Here is a 26,583-nt window from a genome sequence, read left to right on the forward strand (position 1 = left end):
AATTTTTAATCTTATACTATTATAAACTTGCTTTTTAATTTTTTAAGATTTTATATGCATGCATAAGAAAGAATGTTTGAGGGAAATAAACTAGTTAAAATATTCCTAGTATGTTTTCATATTCAGAACCTGAATGTTAGAAATAGCTCTTGACTCCATTCTTGACATCTGTTTTCCACACAGTAGCACCCTCTGCCATCAGGAGCTCTTGATGAACTGCTGCTGTGCCTGCTTCTTCTTCTTCTTCTTCTTCTTCTTCTTCTTTTTAATTGAAGAGTCTTTTGCTATGAGATTGAATATTTATTTAATAAGATCTATTTTCGACGTGGCCTCTTCTCTGCGATTAGCTGCGGAGAGTCTGTTCTGCTAGTCTTCGGGTCATTTTCTGGGTTATTTACACTGATGTGGGTGTTATCTAAGTGCATTGGTAGGACAAAGTGAACGTAGGATGCTCCTACCCTGCCCCCCGCCCCAGGAAGTCTGAAGTGCTTCTTAAAGTGTGCTCCAAACTGTCTTCAGGATTTTCTCCCAAGCCACTGGCACCTATTTTGCAAATTTGGATATAACACTTCCTTGGTTAATGAGAAATTATCAACAGAATATTTCAGACAGTAACCAGGATTTATAGTCGTTTTCCAATAGTTTTCAAATAATCTGTTGTTTGAAATGTCGAAGAATTGCTGTTGGCCAGGATGAGATCAGGAGTCACAACCAAGTCCCTGTCCGGGCAGGTAAGAACAAGTACATCATGACTTGTTGCCTGACTGGCAGGCATGTAAGATCCATCAATTGTAAGAGATGCTGTATTCATTTTCTACAACTCCTGCAACAAAGTACCACAGCTGTGGTGCTTAAAACAATACACATTTAGGGGCACCTGGGTGGCTTAGTTGGTTGAGCATTTGACTCTTGATTTCATCTCAGATCATGATCCCAGGGTTGTGGGATCAAACCCCACATTGGGCTCCAGGCTGGGTGTGGAGACTGCTTAAGATTCTTTTCTCTCTCTCTCTCTCTCTCTCTCTCTCTCTCTCTCTCTCTCTCTTTTGGGGCACCTGGGTGGCTCAGTTAAGCAACCAACTCTTCATTTCAGCTCAGGTCATTATCTCATGGTTACGTGAGCTTGAGCCCCACATCGATCTCTGCATGCTGACCACTGTGGTGCCTGCTTGGGATTCTCTCTCTCTCCCTCTCTCTCTGCCCCTCCCTGCTCACACTCTCTCTGTCTCTCTTTAAATAAACTTAAACAAAATTCTTTCTTTTTCCCTCTGTCCCTCTCCCCCACTCGTGTGTGCTCTCTCTCTCTCAAAACAATGCAACACACACACACACACACACACACACACACACACACACACTTACTCTGTTTCATTTCTGGAGGCCAGAAGTCTGTGATCAGTTTCATTAGGCCAAAACCGAGTGTGAGCAGGGCCACATTCACTCCAGAGGCTCTAGGGGAGAATCTATATCCTTGCCTTTTCCATTTGTTAGAGCTTCATTCCTTAGCTCATGGCCTCTTCCTCTCTCTTCAAAGCCACCAGCAAAGCATCTTCAAATGTCTCTGTATTTCTATTGTCATAACACACCTTCTTCCTTCTGTCAACCCCCTGCCTCTCTCTTATAAGGACACTGGAGATTACATTTTATGGCCGTCCCAGATAATCCAGGGTAACCTCTCCATTTCAGAATCCTTAATTCAACCACACCTGCAAGGTAACTTTAGCCATATAAGGTAGCAGTCACAAGTTCCAGGGTTTTGGACCTGGACATCTTTGGAGGACACTATTCAGCCTACTACAGATGATAAATGTGAAAAATATGCATCTACAAATTGGTGATATATGATAATGCCAATAATAACATATGGGCTTCACATAAAATTACTGTTATTTGTTAAGTTCAACACAATATAAGAGACTATCTTTACAACCTAGGGGTAAGGAAGGATTTCTTTTTTTTAATTATTATATTTTTGTGAGGGGTGGAGGGACATAGGGAGACAGAGAGAGAGAATTCTAAGCAGGCTCCACACCTAGCGCAGAGCCCGACGCAGGGCTCAATCCCACCATTGCAAGACCACGAGCTGAGCTGAAATCAAGAACCTGAGGCCTAAGCCACTGAACCACCCAAGGGCCCAGGAAGGATTTCCTAATGAGATACATAGGCATGAACCATAAATTATGATGATAATAATATTAATATGAAAAATTACTATCAATAATAATACAAAATTATTACATTTTATTAATTATAACATTAAAATTAAAAAGTTCTATTAATCAAAAGACACCACACAGAAAGTGAGAAAACATACCACAAACTGGGAGAAGACATTTGCTATGCACACAGTTGACAAAAATTTAATGTCCAAGGTATATAAAGAATTTATATACATCATTAAAAGAGGAAAGACAAATAATCCAATAGAAAAGGTAGGTAAAATCCTGCTCAGTAGTGGCCAGGCCTCAACACCCACCCAGTTCCCACCTAGGGCCACTTGGCCCCACATACTCTTCCAGGTCTCCTCCCCCACCTCCCCACCATCAATAAAGCATCACAAACAGAAAAAAAAAAGGGTAGGTAAAAGACTTGAATCTACACATCTTAAAGTGTTTAATGGGATATAAAATGCTATTTGGAGCGTATATTGTTGCAATTCCTCTGGAAAATAATTTAACATCATCTTGTAAAACAGAAGATGTGCTCACCCTATGAACACAAATTCCACTTGAGGTATATACACTAAAGAAGCTGTTGGGACATGTGTACCAAAACACATGTATGAGAACATTCATAGCACCAGGGGTGCCTGGGTGGCTCAGTTGGTCTTAAGTGTCCAATTCTTGGTTTCGGCTCAGATCATGATCTCGCGGTTCATGAAATCAAGCCCCGAGTCAGGCTCTGTGCTGACAGCATGAAGTCTGCTTGGGATTCTCTCTCTCTCTTTCTTTCTCTGCCTCTCTGTCTCTCTCTCTGTCTCTCAAAATAAACATTATAAAAAATAACTTCCCCTTTCCTTAAAAAAAAAAAAGGAATATTCATAGCACCACTGTTAAATACTGGTAAAAGGACTGACACAACCCTAATACTATCAACAGTAAAATAGATAATTCGTAAACTATACAATCGAATACTCCATATCACCCTGAAAATAAATCATCTATTTTAGAAAGCATTTTGCTATCCTATACTTCTTTTTCATACTGTCAATATTTTCCTTTTGAAAAAACAATACGTGAAATATTCAGGAGACACTGAGAAGCTCAACTTGGCAGAGATATTATTTCCTCTCTGTCCTCCTCCCTCTCATCCAAATTCTCAGGGAAGGAAACGTGACTGGCTCAGCTGGGTGATACCAACTTGTAACTATTTGTAGTGGGGATGGCAGAAGGCTGCCATGTGGCACAAAATTATTCCCGAAGGTCCCCTGTTGGAGGTAGACAGCCCATAAAAGTAGTCATTATGAGCTGGGTAGACACTCCAAAACTGTTCTACTAAATTATAGCAGAATACTTATAATAATTTTACATACCTTTATTTATAATAATTAGTTAGAATTCAATAATTGTATTATTTATAATAATGTATAATATTCAGTGAATATGCTTGTGTATATGTCCTCATAAACACTGTCTGATTGCCTTCTCAAGTAAAATCGTAAAGGTGCAATTATTGGATCAAATGTATTAATATGATTGAAATTTTACATTTTTTTTTTTGACGTTTATTTATTTTTGGGACAGAGAGAGACAGAGCATGAGCGGGGGAAGGGCAGAGAGAGAGGGAGACACAGAATCAGAAACAGGCTCCAGGCTCTGAGCCATCAGCCCAGAGCCCAACGTGGGGCTCGAACTCACAGACCGCAAGATCGTGACCTGGCTGAAGCCGGACGCTTAACCGACTGCGCCACCCAGGCGCCCCATATGATTGAAATTTTAAATTCGTGTTATCAAATTGATCTCCTAAGCATTGGATTAATTCACACTCTTACCATCAGTGTACAAAATGACCACTTGAAAGAACACAATACTCTTGTCAATATTGCGTCTCATTTTTAAAAAACCTTTGCCAGTTTGATAAATGAAGGTGGTATCTCATTGTTTTTTATTTTTTTCTTTCTTTTCTTTTTTTTTTTAACGTTTATTTATTTTTGAGACAGAGAGAGACAGAGCATGAACGGGGGAGGGGCAGAGAAAGAGGGAGACACAGAATCCGAAGCAGGCTCCAGGCTCTGAGCCATCAGCCCAGAGCCCGACGCGGGGCTTGAACTCATGGACCGCGAGATCGTGACCTGAGCTGAAGTCGGACGCTTAACCAACTGAGCCACCCAGGCGCCCCTCTCATTGTTTTTTTAATTAATTAATTTTTTAATTTACATCCAAATTAGTTAGCATATAGTGCAACAATGATTTCAGGAATAGATTCCTTAATGCTCCTTACCCATTTAGCCCATTCCCCCTCCCATAATCTCTCCAGCAACCCTCTGTTTGTTTTCTATATTTAAGAGTGTCTTATGTTTTGTCCCCCTCCATGTTTTTGTATTATTTTTGCCCTTATGTTCATCTGTTTTGTATATTAAATTCCTCAGATGAGTAAAGTCATATGATATTTGTCTTTCTCTGACTAATTTCACTTAGCATAATACCCTCTAGTTCCATCCACATAGTTGCAAATGGCAAGATATCATTCTTTTTGATTTCTGAGTAATATTCCATTGTATATATATGCCACATCTTCCTTATCCAGTCATCCATCGATGGACATTTGGGGTCTATCCATACTTTGGCTATTGTCAATAGGGCTGCTATAAACATTGGGGTGCATGTGCCCCTTCGAAACAGCACACCTGTATCCCTTGGATAAATGCCTAGTAGTGCAATTGCTGGGTGAGAGGTAGTTCTAGTTTTAACTTTTTGAGGAACCTCCATACTGTTTTCCAGAGTGGCTGCACCAATTTGCATTCCCACCAGCAGCGCGAAAGAGATCCTCTTTCTCCGCATCCTCGCCAACATCTGTTGTTGCCTGAGGTGTTAGTGTTAGCCATTCTTACAGGGGTGAGGTGGTATCTCATTGTGGTTTTGATTTGTGTTTCCCTGATGATAAGTAATGTTGAGCAGTTTTTCATGTGTCTGTTAGCCATCTGGATGTCTTCCTTGGAGAAGTGTCTATTCATGTCTTTTGCCCATTTCTTCACTGGATTATTTGTTTTTTTTTGGGTGTTGAGTTTGATAAGTTCTTTATAGATTTTGGATACTGCCCCTTTATCTGATATGTCCTTTGCAAATATCTTCTCCCATTCCATCGGTTGCCTTTTAGTTTTGCTGATTGTTTCCTTCGCTGTGCAGATTTTTATTGTGATGAGGTCCCAATAATTCATTTTTGCTTTTGGTTCTGTTGTCTCCAGGGACGTGTTGGGTAAGAAGTTGCTGTGGCTGAGGTCAAAGAGGTTTTTTACCTGCTTTCTCCTCTAGGATTTTGATGGCTTCCTGTCTTACATTTAGGTCTTTCATCCATTTTGAGTTTATTTTTGTGTCTGGTGTAAGAAAGTGGTCCAGGTTCATTTTTCTGCTTGTTGCTGTCCAGTTTTCCCAGCACCATTTGCTAAAGAGACTGTCTGTATTCCATTGGATATTCTTTCCTGCTTTGTCAAAGATTAGATGGCCATACATTTGTAGGTCCATTTCTGGGTTCTCTATTCTGTTCCATTGACCTGAGTGTCTGTTGTTGTGCAGTATCATACTATCATGATGATTACAGCTTTGTAATAGATCTTGAAGTCCTGGATTGTGATGCCTCTAGCTTTGGTTTTCTTTTTCAAGATTGCTTTGGCTATTCGGGGTCTTTTCTGGTTCCATACAAATTTTAGGGTTGTTTGTTCCAGCTCTGTGAAGAATGCTGGTGTTATTTTGATAGGGATTGCATTGAATATGTAGATTGCTTTGGGTAGTATTGACCTTTTAACAATATTTGTTCTTCCAATCTAGGAGCATGGAATATTTTTCCATATTTTTTTTGTGCCTTCTTCAATTTCTTTCAAAAACTTTCTATAGATTTAAGTGTATAGATTTTTCACCTCTTTGGTAAGGTTTATACCTAGGTATTTAATGGGTTTTGGTGAATCATCTGCTTTTTTGATATTTTTTTTTCAACGTTTTTATTTATTTTTGGGACAGAGAGAGACAGAGCATGAACGGGGGAGGGGCAGAGAGAGAGGGAGACACAGAATCGGAAACAGGCTCCAGGCTCTGAGCCATCAGCCCAGAGCCCGACGCGGGGCTCGAACTCACGGACCGCAAGATTGTGACCTGGCTGAAGTCGGACGCTTAACCGACTGCACCACCCAGGCGCCCCTGCTTTTTTGATATTTTTATTTCTGAACTTTTGAAGAGCTTCCCCATATAAATGAATTATTTTTAAATAGAACTGTTTTCTTCGTCCTAATGGTGGTAAAAGCAACATATATGTTCAAAATATTTCTATTACTCTTTTCATTTATTTAAATGTTTTATTTTTGAGAGTGAGAGTGTGAGCATGAGTGGGGGAGGGGCAGATGGGGGGCAAAGAGGATCCGAAAGGGGCTCTGTGCTGACAGCAGAGAGCCTGACGTGGGGCTTGAACTCATAAACAGTGAGATCATGACCTGAGCCAAAGTTGGACATTAACTGGCTGAGACACCCAGGTGCACCAGTGTTTTTATTTTGTTTATAGAAAGGTGATTTGTTTTTTTTGTTTTTGTTTTTGTCTTTGTTTGATGCCTGCTTCAATCTAAAAGGATATTTTTGCCTAAATGTTGCTTGTCCTCAGATAAACTTTAAGAATAGATTTTTTAAAAATACTCTGGAGAAAAACAGATTAAAATATTAACAAATAAATATTGAATACCTAATGAATAAGAAGTGCCAAGCATGTATTTGATCATAGTAGCCTCTGTTATACTAAATAGCTAATTCCATCCTCTTTCATTTACTAATGTAGGTTGGTATTTTTCTCTTCTCACTTGGATTTCTGTAACTGGCCCTAAATTGTCTCTGCCTCTAGTCTCATCCAAGCCATCTTCCATCATCGCCAAAACATAATCCTTCTGGTGTCCACATTTTATGTCACACATCTGCTTATCACCCTTTGGTGGTTTCCACTTGCCTTCATGGTAAAATCCAAACTCCTTAGCACAAGGCCCTCACCCACCTGCATCCTACCTAATTCTCTGGCCTGCCTTCTCTCTCTATGTCACACACACCACAGCCACAAAGAGCTAATTATAGTTCTCCAAATGCCCTGTACCCTGTATACCCTGTTGCTTCACAGATTTGTGTTTCCTTCTGTGTGGAACCCCCTTCCTCCTTGTCATTAATGACGAACTGTTACTTATTTTTTAGACACAGCCAAATCTTTGCATATTCTCAGAAGCCTGTCTACCTCTCTTCTGTTTCTTTAGCTACACAGCTTCTATGCATGCATAACACCTCATGCATTTCTTTCCCTTAGCACTTCTGAGTGTTTACTGGTCTGTTTCTTCCAGACTATAAACTTGGTGACAGATTCTTCTGTCATTAAAATTCAGGGTCTTACACAGGGCTTGACACATCATTGACCATTAAGTTTTTGCCAATTAAATATATAGACGAATTAACATTTCTGTGCTTTCCCTGGAAAAAGTACAACAAAGCAAATGGGCCACTATCGAAGTTTTAAATAGGGATTAAACGAGATAGGAGAGTGTAGGACATTAATAATCATTTGAAATACTCTTACCACTTAGAATATTTAGTATATTGCTTTTCTGCCCTGTGCCTTTATTTCCACATTTTTAGGTCTAAAAGGATACGAGCAAGTAAACACCTTATCTTCAGATAAACTAAGGTAGAAGAAAATTCAGAAATTTGACTATAAAATGCTTTGATATATCAGTTGTTGGTATAAAATTCCAGGAAACCTAAAAACATCTTATTTTCAAATATCTATAATATTAAAAGTTATTAAATAAGGTGATATAGTTCATTTTTAGAGGAACTATGCAAGTGTAATTTATTTTTATATAGAACCCTTGATTTAAGGACATCAAGAGGAAACTCCAGAGCTAGGATTTGGAGATGAGAGATTAAGAAAATTATATACGCTTCAAACTTGCTAAGAGACTAGATTTTAATTGTTTTCACCAAAAGAAGAAATGATAATTATGTGAAATGATAGAGGTGTTAGCTAACACTACAATGCTAATTATACTACAGTGTATCAGATCAACACATTACACACCTTAAACTCACAGGAGGTTATATGTCAATTCTATCTCAATTTCAGAAAAGAAGGTTATTAAAAAAAACCATAACAAACAAATAAACCAGAAACAGACTCAAATACAGGGAACAAACTGGTGGTTGCCAGAGGGGAGGGGGCTGGGAGGATGGGGGAAATAGGTAAAGGGGATCAAGAGATATGAAAAGAAAAAAAGAAGGCTATAAAGTTGAAAACAAACACAAAGTTTATGGAACTCATAACTTTATATATAATCCATCGTATCTAAGACACTGGGATAACTCTATTCTCCAGTATCAAGGTGATGAAAGTGGCAACACTTAAAGAAAAAGTAAATAAAATATAACCATGAAAAAAAACAAACACAGCAACACTTAAGTCCAAATTAGATTAAATTTAGAAGTTGGCAATTCTTTTGCTAAGCTGAAAACAACCCCCAAATATTCAGCAAAATAAGAATGCTGACAATTTGTATATATGAAAATTTATATAATCCCGCTCCTTAAAAGAGAGAGAGAGAGAGAGAGAGAGAGAGAGAGAGAGAGAGAGCTTTAGGCCCTAATATAGAAAGCAGCATAATGTATTATTAAATGAGAAAAGCAACCTGCAAAAAAATAATCTATATAATTTGGGTGAAAATTTTTACATACATATTTGTATTCAATTATGTGTATTTTAAAGCCTAAAAGACCATCTAAAACTTAATAGTGGTTACACTGAAGTGCAGAGTAGGAGGTGGGTCATCAGGATTTGTGCTCTTTAAACTTTTTTGTCATGTTTAAGTTTTTACAGTGAGAATGCATTAATTTCATACAAAAATAAGGATATTAAATTTTCCCTTTGTGGGAAAAAATTCTGAGGTAGTGGGGGAGTGCATCAAGAAACTCTTTATTCACATAAAAGTCGCCCAAGTCTGTTCTACCTCCTACAAGTTTTTCCATCCCCTGGGAATTAATTCCCTAGTCAAGTAAATGGAGAGAACCCCGTCTCTTTGTCGTCAGCCAAGAAGTCAAGATTGAAATTCAGTAGTCATTACTCTTTACCTTCCTAGGACTTGACTCTAGGTCTTAAATAGGCTGCTACCTTTTCTGAATGACAAAAGACAGAAAGACCTACAGAGAGTATGAACTTTCAGTCATAAGATGAATAAGCTCTGGGGATCTAATGTACAATATGGTGATGTTAATAATGCTGTATTGTGTGCTTGAAATTTACTAATACAGTAGATCTTAATCGTTCTCAACACACACACACACACACACACACACACACACGATAACCATGTGAGGTGATGGATGTGTGAATCAACTTGATTGTGGCCATCATTTCACAATATATACATTTATCAAACCATCGCATTGTACACCTTAAACTTATACAATTTTTATCTGTCAATCATACCTCAATAAAGCTGAGGGGGAAAAGAAGAGGGAGTGAAGGACCTAAAATTTAGTGGGAATCAAAACCAACTAAGCTCATCTCACCGTTGGGAATCCCAAATAAAGGCCTGGTCCGGAAGATTCCAAGTGGACCATAAAATTACCGAGTCAGAATATTCAGATCGAGAGCCTTAAATCATCCAGCCTGAATAATCTGACAATGAATTAATCTGATAATTCTTTATTTTCCAGTTACATTTGCCAGTGTAGATCTGGCCAGAGAGAGTTCTGAAGTAAGAGCCACAGGGATAAAAAGGAAGAGAGCAAAGACAGACCATTGACTCTGGGGAGTTCTAGGGAAAGGTGATGTGAGTGTCAAAGCAGAAGATGTGGCGTGTGGAAGTAAGTTGGGGGCCTTCTGAGGACCCCTGAACAGTGACGGAGCCGACGCTTCCTCCCTAGTGAATAGAAGGGACAGCAACTCAGAGATGTGTGAGCAAGAAGCCTCGGTGTCCCACTGGCTTCACCACCAGAGCCTGAGTGGGTAGGGATTTGGCTGCCCATTGAAATCTCTACCCGTCTTTGAAGTTCAAATTCTATCTTCTTTAGAAAACCTTCCCCAAATAAGCCTATGTGATTTATAGTCAGTTTGTAGCAACTTAATACCTTATGAAATTACATTCTTATATTACCACCTTACTGGACTGTAAATGTCTTTGGGGCAGAAATCATGTTTTGGTTTTTTAAAACGTCCATGATGGCTAGCGTGGGGTTGAGAATGGAATAGGTTGTTCAACAAGTAAGTGTTCTATGGAAAAGTTGAAAGGAAGAAACCATCAGGTTCCCTAAAGTTCCCTAAGCTTCTTTCTAACTTACAGAGGTGGTTGGGTTGAATCCCCACATTCTCAGATCAGAGGGCTGAGGTTCACCCAGTAGTACATGGTATATTTTTCTCTGAGGAAAGCTACTCTGAATGCAGATTAAGTCTCAAAGCCCTACAAAGGACAACAGGGAAAGCACAGTCCCTTCTAAATCCCCTTGGGGACCAGGCCCTCCTCTCCGTGTGTCCGTGTCTGCGGGCGAGTGTGCATGGGTGGGGGAGGTTGTGGTGGGGCGGGAGGGCCTCGGCAAGAGGGAGGAGAGAAACTCCAAGCGCTGATTCTGTGGAGGGGATTTGCTATGTCTCTTTTCCTCCCCCCCTCTTCTTTCTTTGTCCTCTTTCTCCGTGTTCCTCTCTTTGTCCCCTTTTCCTCGTCTCCTTCTTCTGCATTTGTCTGGGAGGATCCTGGAGTGTTCTTTTGATCGACTCAATCTTTCTCTGGCACTTGAGTTCTGATTGGCTGAAGGACTTAGAGGGGAAAAAAACACTTTAATTAAGTAGATAATCTCTTCTTTGGACGTTTGGCAGCTCCATTTCACGTCCCTTCAACTCTGTTTGGGATCGCTTACACACCACGGAAGTTGGGGCTTGAGGAGAATTCCATCCCACTACCACAAGGAGAATATTTCCCCATCTTCTCTGTCTCCCACGTTTTTTAGAATTTTCTATTTCTGTTGCTCCAGAGGATTATGTTGCTTGTGAAGCCTCCTGTGTTCATCTTCCTTTTCACCTGTATCCTCCGAATCGGCCACACCTGGTAAGTAACCTGGACTCCCACCTGGGACTGGGACCAGGTAAATGTATGTCGTCTATGAGAGAGAGTTCTTCCTCATTTCCCGAAATGTAGGAATACTTGGGATCTCTCCTAGGAAAAACTGTTCTATGGAGTAGGGGCTCTTTCTAAATTTATGGCTGATTTCAGTAAATCTTTAGGACCCTGATCAATAAATGAATAGATTAAAAAATAGATTAATAAGTTGCTGTACCACAAATATTCTAAGTGGTTTTGGGGAAAGTGGACAGTAGCCTTTTTTTTTTTTTTTTTTTAAACCAAATCCTGATGTCAGCATTGTGGAAAAAGGAAGGTGGTTCAAAGCAAGTTCTACTGTGTTTGAATCTGATCTTTGAGGTGAAGGCTGGAGACAAAATGCGATGGGACCTTATTTTGCACTTTCTGACATAACTTTTTTTTTTTCAGAATATTCTAAGTAACTGCTCATACCATCATGTCTTAGAGATAAAAATTCACTTGATCTGTTGAGTTGGTATTGGGTTAACAAACACGTTTGAAATGAAATATTTTAGAAAGCTAAACTTTCTACAGATTTATGTAACCTGTACAATTTACAAATATTTCTAAATCGCTCAGAAAATGGGGCAGTGTTTATAAAAGTGTTTTGGAAACTATAAACAATTGCACAAATGATAGACGATTTTATTGTCAGTTTCATTTAGCTCTTGGAAACCACATAAAGTATCTATACATGGAAATGTTAACAAGTAACTACGTAATAACATATAGAAGAAAGACCTGGGAAGTGCATGTTGCTACATTGCTATGTGTTTGGAGTCTCTCCCCAATTGAGATACACAAGCTCAGTCTCTATCAGTTTGCATTTTGACCATCTGTTTAACCAAGGTATGAATCCAATCATTCCATAAACTGTTGAGGAAGCAAGGATAGGGATTTCTTTGTTGAAATCAGCTTCCTGTGCCAAGAATGTATTCTTATCATAAATGAATATAGCCATCTTTATTGGAAAGTTGCTAAGAAATATGTCAAATAAATATAATTATTTGCAAGTTAAGGCAATAATTTGTAACACTTCTGATTACAAAATGAACTGCCAAATAATTGGTCAATTTTTAATTGGCATTTAAATTAAATATTTCATGTTCAAAAAAAAGTCTCTCTTTTTTTCCCCCTCATGAGAACAAAAAGACAAAAGGGAGCAGAGACTATTTCAGAGCATTTCTACTGATGTTCATGGTATTCTTCAGCTGATTCAGTATCAGCAAAAGAGAAACACGAGATTCCTTTCCCCAGTCACCAGGGCAGTGTGAAGAATTGTTCTATAAAAAATACCTTTACTGTGTGTTCCTTCCCTGCTGGAGGGGGTCATGTTCATTTCATTCCGATACTGACACAGCCACACTGAAAGGTGGCTGGGTTGCTTGTCTGTCCAAATTCAAGTGTCCGGATTTAAAAAGAAAAAAAGAAAAAAGAGATGTGAAAGAAAGTTCTAATTTAAAAACAGGGTTTAAGAACCCCTTCTTGCCTTGCCTGACTTTGAGGAGAAAATGTACAAATCTCCTCTATAATGCAATTAGATTTTAATTGCTTTTTCTCCATAAGCCTCAATTTGAATTAAACATTTATACTTTGTCAAGAGTCTGGTTTTGGTAGCATTTGAAGAGTGATTTTTAAATTTAACGTTAAATCTTGATTCTTCTTATAATGGAACTATCAGGGTTCTGCATAAGGTCACCTTCCCCTTTGTGCCATGCAGAGAAATTTGACCAACCGCAGCCTTTCCGATGTTTCTCTTAATACTTCATTATCAGCCTTTTATGTAAGGACCTCAAAAGCATTTAACAAATAGAGAACCATAATTTCTGCTTGGCTGTTCAATTGTAGGCTTGCCTGAAATTACTGTCAAAAAAAGTCCATCAACAGAAACTCCTAGGCTTGAAAGGAGAAAATAAAGATGACATTCATTTACAACATGCAGTTTTGCTAGACTTTCAAAGTGAGATGATTGCAGGGGGAAAAAAAAGCATTCTCCACAGTTTCTTCTTGTTGGGACAATTCTGAGAATTATCCTTTAGTACCTTGAGAAAAAAAACCTTTTGTTTGAATTTGTTTTCCTGAATCCTAATGGCTCCCCGCAAAAGAGAGAATGGGAGTGCATGATACAGCCAAGCAGATGGTGATGGTTATAATGGTGGCCGAAGATGAACCAATCTGACTTTTCATTTTCCAGTATACATACTCATCTGGAATGATCAGGCCTAGAACATGTTTGTTTGTTTTAACTGTAGTCTTCATTTTACTCCAAATGATGTCTCATAATGATCCTAGGTTTTGCCCTGTTCTGTCCATTTCTTCTCTCTCTCTCTCCCACCCCCTCAACTTGATGACCAAATCAGAGAGATACACTCACTAGAACATGGAGGTTAACTATGGCTCTGCTCTCATTCTTTGCAAAAGTCACTGCCTCCACTTCTTTCCAAAGGATTTAAACAGGGTTCATTTCTTTTCTACAGTAGAGCAAGAATTCATCGAAAATCTTTGGGTTTTAAGGCACCTTTTGAAATACATCATCCCTTGGTTCTCTACATTTATGTATTTAGAGCAACCCTTCTATGGCTCTTGAAATTTCATCTGATAATGACGTGCAGAGCCCCTGATCAGCAAGGGCTTCAGTTATTTTAGGGGGCTGTCTTGAATCTATATTCTCCCCAAGCATCATCTATAGCTAAAATTATTGTTCTCCACATACATGTGCTACTATTTCTCAAATGTATTTTATGAACAATAAGATATACACTTAAAATTACTGAATTCATGATAACTGGTTGCCATGTTAAGTTTCTGTTAAGTTTTTCCCACCAACAGATACAAAAAGGATAAGTGCAATCAAGTGAAGCTGCACTATAAACTTTGTTACATTAAAAAGGAATTCTCATCCTCACAGAGGCTGGGAATCTCTGAAGTTAGGGAAATAAAAGGTAAGTGAAAAATTGCTTTGGAATTTGGAAAACAATATGCCAATATCAAAGAATCACATCCTAGTAGCTTTTCTGATCAGCAAAAAAATTCATAATCCATGAAAAAGCTTGGAGTTTGTGGGGTAACTCAGGGGGATGAAGTTAGCAGCTGCACCGTTGAAAGTCCTTCTAAGGGCTTGAGACATGATCACAGAAGTTTAACTTCCAGTTCTGTCATTGATTTTTCAACAACTTTAGCCCTACAGTTTTGCTTTCAGAGTCTCTATACTTTCTCCATGAATAACAATTAGTTAGCTAAAAATAATTAGCTAATAATATTTATTAGTATCACCACCACCACCATCATCATCATCATCTACAAGGCTAAGAAGTCCTGAGAAGAGACACTTCATTACAGCTTTTCTTATGAAACCAGTTTGTATAAGCAATAAGGCAGATGCTCCATAATGCATCTCTATTGTGCATGTGTGTGTGTGTGTGTGTGTGTGCATGTGTGATAATATGACACAAAGAAGGATCTCTTTTTTGTGATATTATGTAAATGGGGATATTAAAAACGGATCAGAAGGAAAGGAGTTTTGATCCAAACCCTCTCTCTTCTGAGGAAAAAGTTTACTTCTTTGCTGGGACAATTCGTTTCATGCTATATATTGGGTAATTCTATTTTCTTTGGGGACTATTAATAAAAATCCCTTTTCCTGGGCTCCATTTACTCTTTGATTTTTTTCTTTTTCAACTGATATGATCAAATTCTCTTAATCTGCTGGATGTTTATTATTATTATTGTTGTTGTTGTTGTTATTGTTATTATTTTAAAATCAGGACATTTAGAAACAATTTTATTTGCTCACATTTTGGGTGAAATGATTTTGGCTAAAAGATTCCAAAGATTCCACTAGAACCTTGCCATCTACCCATCTTTGAAGACTTAGTTTACGTATTCTCTCCTCCTGGAAGTCCTCCCAGGTTAAATTAGCTACCTCTCCTTCCCCCCACCCCCACCCCCATCCCCATATATCCAGCGTCAGGTTAAGCCATTAAGGCACTTAGTACATTTTATTGAAAATTTGCTTTTGAATCTGTCTTCTTCACTAGCCAGAAACTCCTCTAGGATCAGACACCTTGCCTCATTTATCGTTGTGTCTCTTAGGTGGAAATTAACCACAATTATAACAATGAGTAACTTGCTCTGTAGGCAGGCACTGTTGTAAGTGCTTTACAAATCATTACCCCGATCCTCTGAAGTACATACTAGGGTCATCTCCACTTTACAGATGAGGGAACTGAGGCCCAGAGATCTTAAAATAACTTGGCAAGATCACCTAACTAGTAATGAACCAGATGGAATTTGAACACAGAAAACATGGTTGTGGAGGCCCCATGCTGAACCACTACGCCCTATTAATGAGCGTGTTTTGAACTGACCAATGCATGCAAACTATTTTACATAAGGGAAGAACCATGACAGGAAACTTTAAACGTAATTTAAGCTTAAACTTTCCTAAGTAGGTATCAGTTCCCAGAAATAGAGCAATTTCATATTTGCTAGTTTAAAAGTAGAAAGTTCCCTGGCTTACTGAAGTCCTTACTTTTGGATTGCTATAATCTTCTGAAAAAGGGTAACTCTGCCCCATATCCTGGAACAAAATCGATACTCAGGAATAAAATAATGTGAACCAACATTTACTTCACACTCACTGTGTAACTCGCCAAAGACACAAAGTCTGTCAGTGATGAGACAGGAATCTGAATCTACATCACTCACTACCTTTAGCCAGTAAGCCATCCTGCTTCAGATGGGACCTTGCTTTCTTTGACCTGCCCACATTTGTACCACAGTCACCAGAGCACTGGATTGTGGTCCTTCATGTTGTGACTGTCCTTCCTTCTCTGTCTGGCACTCCAATTTTCTGTGAATTTTTAATGATGTGCGCAGTAGTCTGATACACAGAAGCCTGGCATTAAGAAACAAAAGCTTGTACCCAACTAGTATTTTTATTTTAAAAGATATTGGTTCTGAGAGCTTATTTAAATTATCTCTTACATTTGTTTATCGATAGAATTTATATTATTTCATTCCTTTCATCTCACTGAAAACTACCTGCAGGTTTGATTTGGATTAAACGCATCAAGTACTATCTTTTGCCAGAAACCCCAACTTACCTGTTCTTTTCAACATAGTGGGCTTGTGCTTCTTTGGAGATCATTCAAAAAGTATCTTTACCATCTGTAGTATCAATACCATCTGTACTGCCTCTGAGATTAAGATTTTATGTATAGTATAAGAGAGCTAGCTCTGGCTATATTTTCCTAAGGATAAAGACCCATTTTTGTAGCACGTCCTAGGATCTCCAGGAGTCCAAGAATTATTGTGGTGTCCGCCATTTTTCATCATTTTTCATTTCACAGCTTTTAAATAGATATTTAGAATCTTTAAAGTTCCTTTGCCTTTTGATCGCCCTTACATTCAAAGTAATGGCCAGTGGTAAAAACAAATTCCTTAAGATCCCCAATTCAAGCAAGTGATGGGGATATGTAGAAAATAAATGTGCAGTGTTGGTCTGGAAGGAAGGAAGGAAGGAAGGAAGGAAGGAAGGAAGGAAGGAAAGAAGGAAAGAAGGAAAGGCTCTTTTCTTTATCTCCATCAGAAAGGCAGAGAATTCATAGGGCTTAGAGAGAGAAGTCAATATAATTTTTCTTAGGCTAAACCCTCACTTTTCAGAAAGCAGATTTTTTTATCCTACGTAAAAGACTAGCCTGGGGGAAACTCTGAGCTTGGTTCACATAAATAACATTCCCCATTGCCTCCCATTGAAATATACCTACACTCCGAGGGCCTCTCAAAAGAAACTACCATCCACTTTGGACAGACTCTCTAGTCTCATTATAAGTCAAGCTTTTATGGGTTTGTTTTTCTCAATCTTTATTGTAGGCCCTTGTTATTGATCATATCATTTCTCTGTACACTTCTTAGGTCAGAGTTTTCAGTGAGATGAAAGGAATGAGATAATAGAATGAAAAAATATAAATTCTATGGATAAATAAATGTAAGAGATAACTTAAATAAGCTACCAGAACCAATATCTTTTAAAATAAAAATGCTAGTCAGGTACAAGCTTTTGTTTCTTAATGCCAGACTTCTAAATGTATATCAGACCACTGTGAACATCATTAAAAATTCGCAGAAAATTGGAGTGCCAGACAGAGAAGGAAGGACGGTCACAACATCAAGGACCACGGTCCAGGCCAAGAGCAATCAGACTATAAGGGGATCACTTAAATTCACCATTATCTGACCAATCCGAATTCACTTTTCTTAATTGGTTATTTTCCCAACTATACATCCTCTGGAACCAGCACAGTATGAGGCTATGTTCCAGTAGTCTCCATAAGGCCCTGTAAGTGGGCCAGTAGTTCAGTCTTTCTATACAAGTCCATAGATGAGATTCTTATGTTTCTCTAGGCCAAGCTTACACCACTCTGCATAGTGAGAAGTTTCTCCTTCATTCAAAATGAATTCTCTTTTGCTGCCATAAAGCTCAGTTCTTTTCTCTTACTCAGGCTCTTCAGGTTCACATATCTGACTTTAAAGATTCCATTCCATACTGATAGCCGGGATAATACATAATGAACCATACTATCCTGTCTGACATTTCTTCCCATTAATCCAAGGTGTCTGGAGGAGCCTGGCTTTCGGACATTATTGTTTCAGAAGGAGTGTATTGTTTAATTTTACATTATGGAAAATTTCCAGAGAGAACAGCATATACAATGGAATCCCCTATAACTCTGCTTCAACTGTCATCAACCACTAGCCAATCTTGCTTCATGTATACTTGAGTAACGTTTTCAACTGCATATATTTCTCTGTGTCTAAATATTCCAAATACTAAATGGTTCAAACTTGGAAGAAGAGGAATAGGAAAAGAAATCTCCTATGTCATGTCTGAGAGATCTAGAGCCAGCGATTAGAGTGAATCTTGGAGAACATCATACAGATATGACTGGCCACCCTTAGGGAGAGAAATCGAGAATAATAACTTGTGAAAAGAGAAAATTCATTCAAATATATATTTAAATTTATTTCTGTTTGAGCTGTGGCTGATTAGCAAAGACAACAGAAATTGATAGTTGGCTTAGATTGAGGACAGAATATGTTTACCATCTATTAAGATTTAATTCCATTAAATACTAAAATGGCACTAAAGTTCAAAAACCTGTCAATTTTCTCACCTTTAACTGTTCACCTAGTTTTTTGTAGGATAATTTGTAGAGTTATCATATATGCCTACCTTCTTCATCCTGAAATAAACTAGTATTATATCCATCAATGCAACTGAGAACACGAATATTCTCCAAAGTCTATACTACAGGGATCAAAGTAACAAGATCAACAAACACAACAAAATTCTCTGCCTGCATAATGATCCTGGAAGAGGTTCCTGTGATCCCAGGCTTTCTGGGAGCAGTGGCTTGAGCTGTCCCTTAGCAGCTTTCACTTAGAGACCACAGAACAGAGAATGAGTACAGCGCATTCCCAGTTAGAGTCCTCATTTAAATGCTAAGTGTTGAAGCTCTTTTTTTGTAGCTGAGTGTTTCTCAGCAGAGTTTGCCACAATACATAAAGAAGGAAGGAAATGAGGACAAGGAGAGACAGCTTGTCACTTTATAAAATATCCTGGAATACAAATGACATTTTAGTTTCAGAGGAAAAGATTATCCCTTGAAAACTGGTGATTTGCTCGGGAAAGACTGCCCGGGATTGTTTTGCAGAGACCTGTGATACACAGTTGTCCCGTCAGCTACTCTACGATCTTTGCCAGCAATTATTTGGCAGGGGCTGGATTTGAGATAATGTGGGATTTTACTGTAAATTTTAACATGACTACTACTAAAACTGATGCATCTGTTTAAATTTTTTTTTTTTTTTTTTTTTAGCTAAGTGGGTTACAAGACTTTTTAAAAATATTTTTTAGGGCCCTGCATTATAATATGGAAAATTCATGTTTATAAAAAACAGTTCGAGAATTATTTACAGACCTGGATTCCCTTTGAAGAAAGAGATGGAGTTTGAACCAAGGACATAGACATGGGGATGTGACAAAAACTACACATTCCTTAATTTTTAAAAAATATTTATCCTGGAAAAAGCCTTCACTTGGCCCCAGTCCTCATTGCAGTCATGTCTTTCTTCCCTTTCAATGGCATACTCGCCTTCAGTGAGTCTACACTGGCTGCTTCTGTTTTCATTTCATAACTGTTCATTCGCTGTAATCTCGCTTCTGTTCCTTTGTTGTACCAAACAGATCTCAACACCAATATCACCTTTGTCCCCTCTTGATAAATTTTTAAGGAGGAGGCAACTTGTCTTTGAAATTCTGGGTACTTCTCTTCCCCTCAAGACTTCAGGTATCTGTGCCTTCTACTTCCTAATCCCTTCCTCTGGCAAACTGGGAAAGAGCCTGATTTTGATTACCTGTACTTTACAGTGGATAAGAATTAGTCACGCTGTTCACCCTTTAAAAAAAATTTTGCATCTCAAACTTCATTCTTTCTAATTGTACAGTGAATTGCTCCTGGCTTAAATATGCTTGTGTATTGTCAGAGGGGGCAGTGACCAACTTCGAACTGAGGGGATGTATTTCACAGTCGTTAGTAAAGCCCGCCTTCTGTGTAACGGTGTGTGTGCATAGATCTGTGTATGTGTATGCTGCTGCATACATGTTCTGTGGGTCAGATGCCGTAGAGGATGGAGAGAAGCACAAGGAAACCTGCTGAGAAACGACTGTCTTTGGGCTCTCGCTGGCCCGAAGCATCTTGAGAGTTCTGTGAGGTGAAAAGCTGGCTGTCACGCACTTATTCTAGGAGAAGTTGCTTCACTGAAGCACCTTCTAGCTACAGCTCCAGGCAGCTCCCCTGCTCTGGATCCTCCTCTTGCCCTTTCTACCCTCTTCTCGTTCCCTCTCTGTGCCAGGCCACCAGATGGAGACCTGCATCTGCCCCTTTTCTCCTTGCCTGGGCTCTCAGCCCAAGCTGTAGTGATCAGATGGTCTCTCCTGAAGTAGGCCGGCTAGAGCTTCAGGACCCAGAGATTTTTTATGGACCTTGAAAGATGAGATTAAAGGGTAGGGAGAAGCCAACCCTATTATTCAAAGATCTATGGGGAAAGTGAAGGAGGCAGAACAAAGGAGGGGTCAGATGGCACTGAGATGAAAGTTTTGGACCCTGAGAAGAAAACACTAAATTCTGGAGGTTCATATTCGAAGCCTTTGCTTTTTAAAAAATATGGTGGGGAAGGAAAAAAGGGAATCCTAACTTAAATCTAAGCTACTATGTTAACCACTGGGATTCAAATGCCCCAGGGTACACTTGGCAAACTAGTGAGGCTGGCCTGGAAGAAGCTTGCTGAGTGGGACTGAGTTCTTCACTGAGACAGGACTCTCATACTGAGGGGAGATGGAGTCCAGCACATGAACTTGACCTCGTAACAAGGTCCTGGTCATACAAAGGAAGAAGTAAGCCTGAAGATAGCATGGTGCTGGGTCCTGCTGGTCCTGTGCCCATCTGTGTCGCAGGCTCTACAGAATCAGGCATGCGCTCTCATCGCAGCTGCTAAATGGGAAACTATGGAATGTGATGTGCTACAGGTGGCCTCGTGGGCTAGGCGGGTTCGGAAAATGCCCCCACATAGGGAGAAATTGTCGAAACTAATTGGATAGCGGTTTAAACTGCTCATCCACAATTAGGCATAACTACCAGAGAATGGGAACTTGCAATTTTCTGTGAACTTCCTAAGGTGGTAAAATAAATTTCTTCAAATGGTATCAAATGAAGGGGAGCTTGGAAAATTAGAGTGTATGGGTCTAAGGATCGTAAATGTTAGGTAAGAAAACACAAACAAAACAAACTTGGAGACTTTCCAAGAGCTAAAAGAGAAGCTATGGCATTTGTATTGGGTTGATCCAAAGTCTCTCCCATTCTGTCTCAGCAACTTTGGAAAAAGTTTTGCTGGTGGTCAGGCTGACTGAGGGATAGGCAATTCAGGAGGCAATATAGCCCCAAGGGAAACTGCATAATGCTGAACGCTGCGGCTGTTTGAGGAGCTCTAGTGCCTTACATCAAAGAATTTTGGTGATTAGATTGTGGCCGATTATGGCCACTGAATTGTTGCAAGGTTGGAAGGTCCATAGAGCAGAGGAGCAATGGGAAAATGATAATCCACAGGGTTCTGCTTTAGCGTTACCCATAGCTTCAAAACTACAAATGCATCTGTATCTGGATGGTTGTTTAACAAGAATTGAAAAAAAAAACATTTAGTAAATAAGAGAATAGCTAGGACTTAAACACACATTGAAACGAGGGGGAAAGAACTCATAAATGTTGACGTGAGGGGAGCTGGGCAGAAGGTAGTGAAAGCCTGACAGAAGGACATGACTCAGCTAACCAGCCTAGACTGGAACAAGTGACAGCAGAAGGGAGGTACTTACAGTGAAACATTATTATCAGAGCTGAGAAGGAATGATAGAGAGAGAGAGAGAGAGATGATTGCTCCCCCAAATTCCTACCTTTGGTACATTAACTTGGAAGAAGGATGAGATGGCATTAGACGTAGGAAAAAGCACAAGCCAAAGACTGAATTATGGACTCGCTGATGACAATGGGTTGATGACAAGAACATGGAGGTGGTCTAAGAATATTAAATAATAGCTATGGTAGTGAAGACTTCCGTGAGTGGAGGCAGATAGCGTGTTTCCTAGAGGACAGATGGCCCCTAGACAAACACTCAGAATCTTTTGGGCACTTTCCACTCCCAACATATTTTATTCCTGGTACGAAGAAGAGAAGCATAAACAGGTCGGTTATAATTGCTAGGGGGGGAAACTACAGTACCAAGAAAAACTACAGGGAAGGAAAGAGATCCCCATGATTTTAACACTCAGCACAGAGACCCAGCCCCTCAAGGCAGTGACCAGAGAGCTTTGAGAGCTGCCAGAAACAGAGGTACTCAATTCAGAAACAAAAGAAGAGAATGCCCCCCGATTTGTTACTGGTACAGTTATAGCAGCCATTTCCCAGAAAATTAAAACAATAATTTGAGCTTCCCGAGCCCTCAAATTATTACTTAGGTATTAGATGCTTTGGGGCACCTCCCTGTTCACCCTCTGGACCAGTGTTTCTCAAAGTGGACTCTGAGGACCATCTCAGGAATGTGTACATACAGATTCCTTCCATCCATTTCCCCCATCACCACTGCTCAACAAGAGTTTCTGGAGCTGGGGCTCAAGAATCTTCATGTTTAAGAAATTTCCCAGATGATTCTCATGGACTCTACCAGCTACCACATGTGGATTAATTTCCAAATGCTTATACTAAAGTCTATTCTCCAAATCTTTGGCACCTCAGGTCATGTAACTATGTAATATTTTATCTGTATATATTTATATATATGTTTATACTTTATTATTTAAATCATAAATGTATTTTTTTTAATTTTTTTTTAACATTTATTTATTTTTGAGACAGAGAGAGACAGAGCATGAACGGGGGAGGGGCAGAGAGAGAGGGAGACACGAATCGGAAACAGGCTCCAGGCTCTGAGCCATCAGCCCAGAGCCCGACGTGGGGCTCGAACTCACGGACCGCGAGATCGTGACCTGGCTGAAGTCGGACGCTTAACCGACTGCGCCACCCAGGCGCCCCCATAAATGTATTTTTATATAAATAAAATTTTATAGATTTACAGAAATTTGCAAAGAAATGCACAGGGAAGTCCTATGTACCCTTTCCATAGCCTCCTCCAGTATTAACATCTTATAACTCTACTAACACATCCATAAAGCTTATTCAGATTTCACAGTTTGACATATAACACTAAAGTTTGCACCCCATCATCCTAGACTGATGGAACACTTACAAAAAAGGAAAAAGCTAAAGCAAGACTGACACCAGGAGACAGGACGTAGGGAAAGAATCCAGTCCTATCTAGGTCAGGCACTATGGCCACCTGACTGTTATAGGGAATTGGTGGAGTATGGTTGTTGCTTACACCCTTCACCACTGGGACTCACAGAAAGGCCAGGAGCAGATTTGGGTAGATGCTTTCACCACAGCCAACTTCTTCAGGCATCTGGGGACAAGGGCAGGGCTAGCTTCAGTCAGAATCTCATTGAAGAATTATCCTGCTTATCTGGTCAGACTGCAGTCCCAGGTATTTGCTCTTGGGGCAATGGAAAATGCCCGCTCCCAAGGTAATAAAGAGTCTTTCCTAAAATCAGAAAGTGCACTGGTGCTTATTCTTCAGGGAGTCATTATAGGGATGGAAGAGGTTCCATGCCTATGGAACAATAGTATGGGTGAAACAATAGTAGCCAGTGTGCTATAGGCCAAGGATATTGCCCCTGGGTGGATAAAGGTGTTTTTAGCATGAGGTCACAGAAAGCTGAGCCCAGGAAAGGTATCAACAAAACACTAGAGAAACTCTAGTTAATACTTTTTCTTAAGTGCCCATTTCTTTGCAGGGATGGCACCCAACGAAAGGAGCACCCTTTGACGGGGCTCCAGGCTGGGCCCACCACTTGGATCCCACATATATGGGCAGGTCAGCGGAACTGGTGAGGCTGCAGGCTCCAGATGTTTATCTAAAGGAGTGACTATGGAGTCTTCCCAGGATAGCATTCACTCTAAGGGAAGGGAACAGAGAAGATCCAGCAATGACACTTCTCACTGGAGTTTGTTAGCAAGCTCCTCAGTTTTAGTCCAACTAAGAAGGCTGGAGGGTGATTAGGGGGGCATGTTACAGGCAAAACCTGAAAGTACTGCTTTGCTAAAACCCTATCAGAACTTGTACACAAATGGCATTTTGATACCTAAGTGGAAAGACAAGACTCTAAAATGGGTTAAAAGACATTTGTCCCTGTATTTAAAAAAAAAAAAAATAATAGTTGTTTTAAGAGAAGTTTTAGGTTCACAGAAAACCTGAACAGAAAGTAGAGTTCCCACACATATCCGCCCCCTGCACAACTTCCCTCATTGTTAACATCCTGAATTAGTGTAGTATGCTCCTACTTTTTTTATGCATTGAACCCAGTCTAGGCAGCAACAGTTCTCCCCACCCCCAAAATGTGCCCAGGGGATGTGGTGATACCCAGACAAAGCAGAGCCTAGGCCTGGCAGATATGGGCAGATATTGTAGGCCTACAGGACATACAGAGGGAGGGCTAGAGCAATGGAAGACTGGAAAAGCAGCAGAGACAATGTGATAGCTAACTGAGTTTGTTCATGAGTGTGTGCAGAACATCACTAAGACCTCCAAGAAATACTTATCAAGAACTTTGCGGGGATCAGGAGTCCTGGATTAGCAAGTGGGAATAAGAGCAAGAGAAATACAGGTTGCAGGAGAGCGTAGCAGTGAAGGAATATATGCTTTAGAATCACACTGAGGGGGAGGGGAAGGAAAAAGAAAAAAAAGAAAAGGAAAAAAAAAGAGGTTAGAGTGGGAGAGAGCCAAAGCATAAGAGACTCTTAAAAACTGAGAACAAACTGAGGGCTGATGGGGGGTGGGAGGGAGGGGAGGGTGGGTGATGGGTATTGAGGGGGGCACCTGTTGGGATGAGCACTGGGTGTTGTATGGAAACCAATCTGACAATCAATTTCGTATATTAAAAAAAAAAAAAAAAAAAAAAAAGAATCACACTGACTAGGTTCCAATCCTGGATTTGCCACTTACCTAACTGTGTGACGTTAGCTTACCACTCTTTCAGTTTCTGTATCTGTAAAATGGAAGACGTAACCCTTTCTAACTTATACAACTGTTGTGACAATTATATGAGCTTAAAACACATAAAGCATTTAAAGCAGTATTTTGTGTGCACAGAATAAACATTCAGTAAATAGCACAGTACCTCATGGGGTTGCCACGGAAATAAAAAATGACGGTACAGGTAAAGCACTCCTCTAGAAGAGACGTTCTCAATGAATGTCAGCTATTGCTGGGTGATGGAAATTAAATTTTACAGGGTATCAGTATATATCCTGGAAGACTGTCAAAAGGAGAAGAAACAATTATAAAATTTTTATCTGGCAGTATAAAAACAAAACTGACTGCAGTTATTTATGTAAATTGCTTCCCACTTATGTCTAATTACTATGAAGCACAATAACAATTATACATAACATTAAGTGAGTCAGATTGACTTTGCTAAAACTTTTGATTGTAACACCAACTTCTGTGTACATATGCTGCGTGCTCACTGACTGTGGCTCTTCTGGTACATACATCTGCTAATGCAGCATGGTGGTCTGCTCACAATGTTGGAAAATTAGTGGGAGCACTGGCTCGCCAGACTGCTTTCCCCTACCCTCCCCCAGATCTTTTTCAGTCCTTATTATCCTACAATTTTCTGCTCATTCTGATGATGCATCCATCCTTTTTTTCGATCCATTTAATTCAATCAATGTTTAAAGAGTACTTACTGTGTTCGAGGCATTGGGTTAGGAGCTGGAGGGGATACAAGGATAATTAAGGCAACCCCTACTTGTAGTCGAGTATTAGGGAATAAAGGGAAACCTTAATGGGAGGTAGAGAGAAGTTGCTGTGAGTCTTCAGGAAATGCTGGTTGTGGCTTTTGTGCTAGATACTTAAGAGTAAGTATAAGAGTAAGTATAAGAGTAAGATACTTAAGGGGTGCCTGGGTGGCTCAGTCAGTTAAGCGTCTGACTTCGTCTGACTTCGGCTCAGGTCACGATCTCGCAGTCTGTGAGTTCAAGCCCCGCGTCGGGCTCTGGGCTGATGGCTCAGAGCCTGGATCCTGCTTCCGATTCTGTGTTTCCCTCTCTCTCTGCCCCTCCCCCGTTCATGCTGTGTCTCTCTCCGTTTCAAAAATAAATAAACGTTAAAAAAATTAAAAAAAAAAAGAGTAAGATACTTAAGAGTAAGATTTTTATATACCAGGATAGCTTTACTGAGATATATCACATATTATAAAATTCACCCTTTGAAAGTGTACAAATCAATGGGTTTTGGTATATTCACAAATTTGTGCAACCATCACTACAGTCACTGTTAGAACATGTTCATCACCCTAAAAAGAAACCCCATCCATATCCATTAGCTATCACTTCCCATTCTGCCTCCCTGCAGCCCCTGGCAACTGCTAATTTACTTTCAGTTTCTATGGAATTGCCTATTCTGGACATTTTGTATAAATAGAATTATACAATTTATGAAACAGAGAAAGAGGATGGGGGAGTTGCAACTTGAAATTTTTTTTAATGTTTATTTTTGACAGAGAAAGAGAGAGAGACAGAGAGACAGAGCATGAGTGGGGGAGGGGCAGAGAG

The 26,583-nt window shown here is 39.6% G+C and overlaps 1 protein-coding gene across 1 annotated transcript in view; it reads left to right on the forward strand.

Moving 5' to 3' along the window:
• Positions 1 to 26,583, forward strand: part of WNT8B (Wnt family member 8B) — a 54,260-nt gene that overhangs the window by 19,411 nt on the left and 8,266 nt on the right. The window contains exon 2 of the mRNA XM_043596115.1: positions 11,196 to 11,269. Within this exon, the coding sequence (XP_043452050.1) occupies positions 11,196 to 11,269 (74 nt within the window). The remainder of the gene's footprint in view (positions 1 to 11,195; positions 11,270 to 26,583) is intronic.

Source organism: Prionailurus bengalensis, chromosome D2 (genome assembly GCF_016509475.1).
Source record: "Prionailurus bengalensis isolate Pbe53 chromosome D2, Fcat_Pben_1.1_paternal_pri, whole genome shotgun sequence".
In the NCBI taxonomy this organism is placed as follows: Eukaryota; Metazoa; Chordata; class Mammalia; order Carnivora; family Felidae; genus Prionailurus; species Prionailurus bengalensis.